This window comes from Myotis brandtii, unplaced genomic scaffold (genome assembly GCF_000412655.1).
Source record: "Myotis brandtii unplaced genomic scaffold, ASM41265v1 scaffold29, whole genome shotgun sequence".
Taxonomy (NCBI): domain Eukaryota; kingdom Metazoa; phylum Chordata; class Mammalia; order Chiroptera; family Vespertilionidae; genus Myotis; species Myotis brandtii.
The window spans coordinates 2,442,133-2,449,962 of NW_005361075.1; the positions used below are offsets into that span (position 1 = coordinate 2,442,133).

Sequence of the window (7,830 nt, forward strand, 5' to 3'; positions counted from 1 at the left end):
AGCGAATGATGAGCTGTCAATTAAGGGCTAAGTCCCGGCATGATACCCTGGGGCCTTCTCCCTCCCCATCCCCTCAGGTTCCCTCTGAGGCGGGCCACTGCAGAAACACTGGCCTAGGAAGACTCCGCTGGAGCTCAGGATTCAACCACGGTTTTATTGAGGACCTACTATGTGCTAAGCACCAGCTAAGTGCTCTCACAAACAGTATCTCCAGGCTAGAGACTAATTTTGACCTGGCCCACCTTCCCGCCCTCAGGCAGAAGCATTATGCACACAGCTCACCCGTGCCCACTTCCCTGCCTGCCCCTTTTTCTCAACCCTCCCCCTGTCACTCCACCCCCCGCCTCAGACCTTCTCCTCTTAGGGATTTTCTAGGCTGTGAGGAGCTGCTGCCTTCAGTTTCTGGCTGTGGAGTCTCCGAAGGCGCCTTTTGGCCCCTAAATTCATGAGAGAGAATCTTTCAGGGCAGGACTGATTCCCGCGCGGGGTGGGTTCCAGCGATGAGGAGACACGAAGCAAGCTGCCCCGTGATGATCTGGGAACCCAGCAGGTCCATCTAGCTTTCTGTTTTCACCCAGTTTCACTTCCTGGTTCTCCCCCAGGACCTTGCACAATGCTGGGAGCAGGCCTGGGAAAGTGCCCTGGGTGATGGTGGAAGGGGCTGGCCTGGGAGGTTGCGCTGGGTCATTTACAGCAGGAGGCTGTTTTCTTCCCCTCCTGTAGGAACGGAGGGTTCCTCTCCCCCTGCCCCAAGGGCTGGGGGCTGTAAGCTCAGGTCTTCCCAAATTTGGGGCTGTCCTTGTCCCCAGCAGGAGCCCCACCCCCGCCAGGGACACACACCCTTGACTTCCAAACGCCAAAGTTTCCCTGTGTTTCTCGACAACCATCAGGTTCTTTCTAGGCACACACTTTCTGGGGCGTGGCCCAGGGTGTGGGCCTGGGCCAAGGGGCAGTCGGGAGCAGGAACCTGGGTGCTAGAGGCTTATTGGCTGGAGTCAGATTTCTTCTGAGCCTTGGAGGCCCTGCCGGAAGCCAGCCTCACCCCTCTCAGCTCTGGGTAGAGAAGGCAAAGCCACAGAGGGGGCTAAGGCTGGCTTGCCTACCAAAAGGCCAGGGACTGTCTGAGCCCAAGGATGGCCACTGGCAGGAGCTGGAGCCCGGAGAATTAGACTAGGAGGCATCCTAGCCACACCTGGCCTCAGATAAGGTTATTTTCACAGCCCCATCTTGGGGCAAATAGCCTGCCTAGGGTAACCTCCCTAGGGGCTGGGGCATAAGTAGAAGGCACTAGGAACGGAGTTTGAACAGGATGGCCTTGCGAAGAAAGTTAGAGCTGAAAAGCCCCAGAGGACGTCAGGACCAGCTCTTTCAATGTGCAGATAAGAACCAGGTGCTGGGACAGTGAAGGCTCATTCTTGTCACTCAGCAAGCATCCAGGACCAGAGCCTGGGTCTCCGGCTCCCAGCTGGGCCCTTCCCCAGCCATGCGTGGCCTCCGTGTCCTCTCAGTCATTCTGAAAGTCCTGGGCCTTACCCACCTGACCTGCCACTTCTCCAACGGCCTCTGACACTGCCACACCCACAGCAGGGCTCCTTGGTTTTAATGCCCCAATAGGTCAGCTAGGATGGGGATAGAGGAGGGGCCCAGGATAGGCCCCAGCTCTCTCAGGCAGCTGGTAGGCAGCTAGCAGGGGTCTTGTCCAGGAGACAGAGGCTCAAGGCATCATGGAGCTGAGATACAAACTCATGGGTCCTGGGTGTCTGGGGCTTGGCCAGAGCGAGGGCCTGGCAGGGCAGGGTGTCTACGGAAGGCTGGACGGGGCCCTGTGCCCCGTGGCAGCTCTGGAAGGGCAGGGGGGTTGACCGAGGGCAGGGAGTAAAGTGCAGGACCAGGCTCTGGGCCCAAGAGACTGGGATTCCCTGGCTTGGCCATCCTGGCACTGGGGCCTCCTTTGCACTCTGTCCTGGGTGGTAGGGAGTGCGCCCAGGGCATGGAGGTGGGGACAGAGCCAGGCGTCAGGGAGCCTGCTGCTCTGAGCAGGCCAGACAGTGGGGAGATCGGGTTTCAGCCCAGCTGTATTTTTGGCTGGGTGGGTTGGGGGCAGAGCTGGGCAGGCACAGCTGCCCCTAGAGGGGCACCCCCTCTCCAGCACACACACACTACCTCCACCCAGACAGACCACCATTTACCGCCCACCCCCACACACACTGCAGGCTGAGGGGAGTCAGGTGTCAGCCTGTGGCTAGTCGATCACTTTGGGCTTCTCGAAGCTGTTGCTGAGTTTCTGTAGTGTCTTCTTGATCCGCAGAGCAGTGAGGCGGGCGGAGGGGTTGGGATACCAGCACTCCCGAATCATCTGAGCCACCCCTGAGAGGACCTGGGGGGAGGGAGAGAAAGGCAGGGGAGAGAAGCAGAGACATGGGTCAGGGAAGATGGAAAGGAGGAGGCGAGGAGAATGGCCCCATAATGGGGAGACACAAGCAGGAGACAAAGGACGAGAAGAGGGGCGATGAGAGTGTGAGAAGGAGGCGGAAGGAAAGACAGGAGCGGTAAGGGGGGGATGGAGGGATCCAGGCAGGGACGAAAAGAGTAAGATGAAAAATGGAAGAGGAAGAATGGGATGAGAATGGAGAAAGGCAGGCAGGACGGAGATGTAACTCATCTTCAGGAGCACTCAGTCCCCCTTGGCGAGTAGGGTCTGTGGAGCACCTTCCCCCACCCTCTACTGCCACCGAGACCCAAGAAAGGGGAGATATTTCAGTCTCGGGGCTACCGCACCCCCATCAGACCCCAGTGCTGAGGGCTGTGTCTCCCAGCCCCACCAACCCTGGCTGGGCCCAGTGAACACTGGAAGAATGGGTGGTGAGCACTGCCCCCCAAATGCACATGTCCAGGGAGGAACCCACCCAGGAAGCTCAGATTTAACCCCCTCAAGCTGGTTCTTAAGAGGGATTGTATGCGTGTGTACATCTGAATGCATGTGTGGCTTTTTGTGGATATGTATGTTGTATAAAAATGTACATGTGTCTATGTATACATACATGTATGTATGTGTGTACATTTACTCATTCTTTTAATAAACATTCACTGAGCACCAGCTGTGGGCCAGGCACTGTCATAGGTAATGGGGAGATAAGGGTTACAAAGGAGACATGCTCTTTGTCTTCACAGGGTCAGCATTCTGGCACATACTTGCACGTGTATGTATCTGTGAGTGAATATTTAAGTAGAAGCCTGTGCGTGCCTATATATGTTTATATACAAGTGAGTATGTGTATTACAAAGGTATGTGAAGTATTTTGAGAAAAGATAAAAACAAACAAAAACTTCATAGTAAGGCTCTGACTGGTTTGGCTCAGTGGATAGAGCGTCGGCTTGCGGACTGAAGGGTCCCGGGTTCGATTCCGGTCAAGGGCATGTACCTTGGTTGCGGGCACATCCCCAGTAGGGGGTATGCAGGAGGCAGCTGATCAATGTTTTTAACTCTCTATCCCTCTCCCTTCCTCTCTGTAAAAAATCAATATAATATTTAAAAAAAACAAAAAAACAACTTCATAGTAAGAAATGTAGCAGAGAACCTCTGATTTCCCCAGCAAGGTGAAGGTTCTAAAAATCCCAGAATAACTAGAGTCCCTCTGGGGTGCACGGGCCAGAGAGATGGGAGGGTGTGGCCAGGGAGGACCCTGGGATCTGCCCCCTAGAATCTATCCCGGGGAAGCCGAGGCCTCAGACACAAGTTCCTGGGCCCAGAAATTCCAGCTGTGAGCCACCACCCCATGCCATCCCAGCCCCGCCGGGCCTCACCGGATCTGCAGCCAGCCTGTTGTGGATGGTGGGGGTCTGCTGGTCAACACACACCACCTTCTTCATGTCCTCAAAGCTGGGATCATTGGGCACCACGTCATAGAAGGGTGGCTTATAGTCCTCCACAATGCCTGGGAACCGGGGGTGAGGGGGGACAGGGCAATCACTCAGGACCCCAAGAAGGCCCAATACTACCTAGAGGAGAGCCTTGATCACCCTCTGTCCAGGGGCCAAGATACCAGTTGTCTGACCACGGTACCCTTTAGAGGGACACTATAATGTTATAAATATATTTATAGATAATAATTACTACTACCATTTATTTTGCACTTACCATGTGCCAGGGATTGTGCTATAAATGCTTTATATGCATTATCCTGTCTTTACAATAATCTTATGTGGTGGGTACTATTATTACCTGTGTGTTACAGATGAAGAAACTAATGCTCGGAGAAGTGGAGGCCAAGGTTACACAGCTAGTCATGGCAGAGCCAAGACTTCAACTCCTCTCATTGGATCCCTAGGCCAGATCTTGTTCCAGCCTTTCCATAGCTGCTTCCTACCCAGGCCTGGGCACTGCTCCCAGGTCCCAACTATCACAGATGCCCGTAATTCCCATGTTTACTGTCCTAACTGCATTGCATTAAATCCTCACAATAACGCTAGGAAGTAAGCAATGTTATGGGAGCCCCCCTCTATAAGCCATGAAATTAAGGCCAGAGTAGTTAAGGAGCTTATCTAAATGCATAGGTAATAAGTGAGAGTTAGGACTTAAGCCCAGAAAATCTAACCAAAGGCCATGCTCTTGACCTCCATGCTACACTGAAGGGAAGGTAGCTGGTTGATTGTTGGGTGAGGATGTGGAACCAGGAGAAGGGGGAGAAAACGTCTCTCTTAAAAGAAAGGAATTTTTACCCAAGTCCAAATAACACCCACCCCCTCAGCCAGCAGCACCTCCTATACCAAGTGCACAGTCCTTAGCAGGAGCTTTCTGAACATGATGCCTGCGGAGCTGCAGACGGCCCAGGCAGGAGAGGCCAGGCCCGGAAAAAGTGCCCCACGCCCCACCCTGCTTCCCAGGCCGGCCGTGGACCAGGGCCACACAGCCACAGCCACAGCCCCGGAGAGCCTGCGCCAGCTGTTCTCCCCATGGCGGGCTTCCAGGCCAGCCCCCGAGCCGCTCGCGCCCTAATCAGTGCTGCACAGAGGCCTGAGCGTGTCTAATGGGCCTTTAATCAGTGCCGGGGCTGACACCAGATTACAGTGTTTATAATGCGCCACGAATCTGTGTGGGGCTGATTCCCTTGCCCAGGAGCCTGCAGTCAGCCTCCCTTCGGCCCTGGCTGGTCCAACCTTCCTTTCCCGCCGGCAGCCTGGTCCAAGGGGCCTCAGCTCCGTCAAGGTGCCCCCTTCCCTGACCCCAGCCCCTAGAGCTGACTCTAAAAGCTCATGGCTGAAGGGGCAGGAACCTGAGCCCCTTGAGTCTCCCAGAGGGACTGGTTAGACCTCAGCCTCCACCCAGCGGTGACTGCTGAGAGCAAACGAAGCCGGGCATGGAGCTGGCCCCTCACAGGTGCTCAGGAAATGAGAATGTCCCTCTTCCCAAGGAACAGAGCTCCAGTCATATCTTGAGGGTTGTCTCCAAACTGTCAGGACTCCTGGCAGCCCCTCCCCATGGGCAGCCTCCACACTGACTGACCAGCCTCTCCACCCAGTCCAGACACCACCCATCATCCATGCACCCCAGGACTGGGAAGGCACTGGCCACAGGGCTGCCCATGGCATGGGGCCAGCAGGGATGAGGTCCCTCTGCCTGCTCCAAGTCACTCTAAATCTGAGTCCCCTGTGGCACTTACAGTAACAAGAGGAAGCAATAAGCAGGCAGTGCAGGCACTATTGTATCTCGCATGTTTTGTGGTCAAGGAAACCAAGGACCAGAGAGGTTTAAGTAGCACAGTGATAAACAACACTGGCCCTAGAGTCAGAGTGCCTGGTTTCAGACCCTGGTGCTGCATCTAACCAGCTGTAGTTCTGTGCCCCAGTCCCCTCATCTGTAAAATGGGGATGGTACTGTGTCAGGGATTTATTACGACAACAGTAATTGCTACTAATATTTACTGAGCTCCAGATCTGTCCTAAGTACTTCATTTGAATTATCTCAACAATTGGAAACTATTTTCATTCTCACTTTACAAATGAGGAAACTGAGAACAGAGAGGTTAGGTAACATGACGATGGTCAGTGGCAAAATCAGGAATTGAACCTAGGCAGTCTGATTCCCAACCCACGCTCTTAACTACTGAAGCGATACCAGCTTTCTGCCAACAGGGACGATTAAATAAGACAATACATGTATATCACATGGCATCTGGCACATCTTTAAGCTCAATAAATGTTAGCTGCTATTAATATTCCTGTTATTATCACTTACCCAAGATTTCACAGCCAGAATCACAGACTCGCAGACTCAGATGAACCTTAAAAGGTGGCTCAGCTGAACCAGCTGGTGAGTAGCAATGAAGGGGATACAGGCAGTGTGGCCACAAGCCCCTCGGGCCACAGGCACCAGCCACGCCAGGAAGCCCCCATCTCCTGCCTGTCTCTCCACTTGCCCCCTCCCCCCGCCTCACCCTGTGCAGGGCAGGCCCTCACCATTGACGATGGTCCGACGGGTGATCTCCCACAGCACCAGGCCAAAGGCCCAGATGTCCGTCCACTTGTAGGACTCGAAGCAATCGGTGCGGATCTGCTCATCCAGCACCTCGGGGGCCATGTACCGCTTGGTGCCCACTCGCGGGTTGTTGCCGATGTCCAGATAATCGCTACCCTGCGAGTGCATCACAGCCAGGCCTGTGGGTACCAGGGCTGTCACTTCTGCTGCTCACCCCAGCCCACAGACAGGGTGGCCCCAGAGGCTGCGGTCCAGGGGGCAGGGTGGGGTTGCAGGCAAACGGAGACCTGCTCTGAGGGGGGCTGGGAGAACAACCGGCTCCCTTTCGTTTACTTGTGTAGCGCCCTCCGGGTGCCCAAGAACCCAGCGAGATGTGAGTGGGCAAGGCAGGCATTATTACGCCCATTGCACAGAGCAGGACCCCAAGGCCCATGAGTAGGAGCGATGTGGTCAGTGAAGCGTGGAGGATAGCCCGGGTTCCTGGCTTCCTGCTCCTTTCTCCCAACTCCTGGAGCCCGGGGTGGGGTCGGGTGGTGGAAGGAGTTTAAGCTTCAAAAGAATGTTGGGCAACCTGTGGGGCTCTTGCAGAGAGGAAAGGAGACAGCAAGCATCTCTTTAAGTTTTAAAGCGCCAATCAGAATCGCCGTGGTCGCCAGGCACGCACACAGACACCTAGGTGACGGTGGAGCCAAGTGGACACGGGGAGAGCGCACGGCCTGCGAAGGGGCCGCCCCTTCCCTGCCCCGCCCCTTGGAAAGGCCCACCTTAGTCCCCACCCTCCGCAGCTCACCCAGGTCTGCGATGCAGCACTGCAGGTTGCTCTTGACTAGCACGTTGCGGCTCTTGAGGTCGCGGTGGGCGATGGCCGGTTTGCCCTGAGTGCCGAAGATCTCCACGTGCAGGTGCGCCAGGCCGCAGGCCGCGGACACGGCCAGCCTCAGGGCCAGGCGCGGCTCCAGCGTCTGCCTCTGCAGAAAGTCGTAGAGCGAGCCATGCTTGTGGTAGTGCGTGATGAGCCACAGCTGCGTGCTCGAGTTGCGGGAAGTCATGTCCGAGGCTATAAAGCCTATGGGCAGAGGGTCAGGTGGCTCAGCCAAGGGTTTAGAGATGAGGAAGTCTGGACTGGGCGGGGTCAGGGCTGGAGGCACAGGATGGACTGAGTCAGGGCAGACTGGGGCTGGGGTGCTGGCTGCTCTGGCTTAGGGCACAGAGGAAGCCGGAGTCAGAGGTTGGTTGGGGCTGAGGCCGGGCTGGGAGTCCTTCAGGGTGGGGTCAGTGACCAGAGGCTGGGGACTCCAGCCTTGAGTGCAGGGGATGAAAGCCGGGGCCTGGCGTAGTTCCCCCACCCCTACCCT

At 55.9% G+C, this 7,830-nt stretch overlaps 1 protein-coding gene and 1 pseudogene across 6 annotated transcripts in view; one reads left to right on the plus strand and one right to left on the minus strand.

Annotated features, from left to right (window-relative positions):
* LOC106726602 overlaps nucleotides 1-7,830 on the plus strand; it is a 29,044-nt pseudogene that overhangs the window by 17,917 nt on the left and 3,297 nt on the right.
* Nucleotides 2,058-7,830, minus strand: part of ACVRL1 (activin A receptor type II-like 1) — an 18,740-nt gene continuing 12,967 nt past the window's right edge. For all 6 annotated transcript variants that reach the window (XM_014542106.1, XM_005869236.2, XM_005869235.2 and 3 more), the window contains exons 7-10: nucleotides 7,266-7,541; nucleotides 6,457-6,654; nucleotides 3,805-3,935; nucleotides 2,058-2,377 (exon numbers count right to left, since the gene is read on the minus strand). In XM_014542106.1, coding sequence (XP_014397592.1) covers nucleotides 2,243-2,377; nucleotides 3,805-3,935; nucleotides 6,457-6,654; nucleotides 7,266-7,541 — 740 coding nt within the window. In that variant the 3' untranslated portion in view covers nucleotides 2,058-2,242. The remainder of the gene's footprint in view (nucleotides 2,378-3,804; nucleotides 3,936-6,456; nucleotides 6,655-7,265; nucleotides 7,542-7,830) is intronic.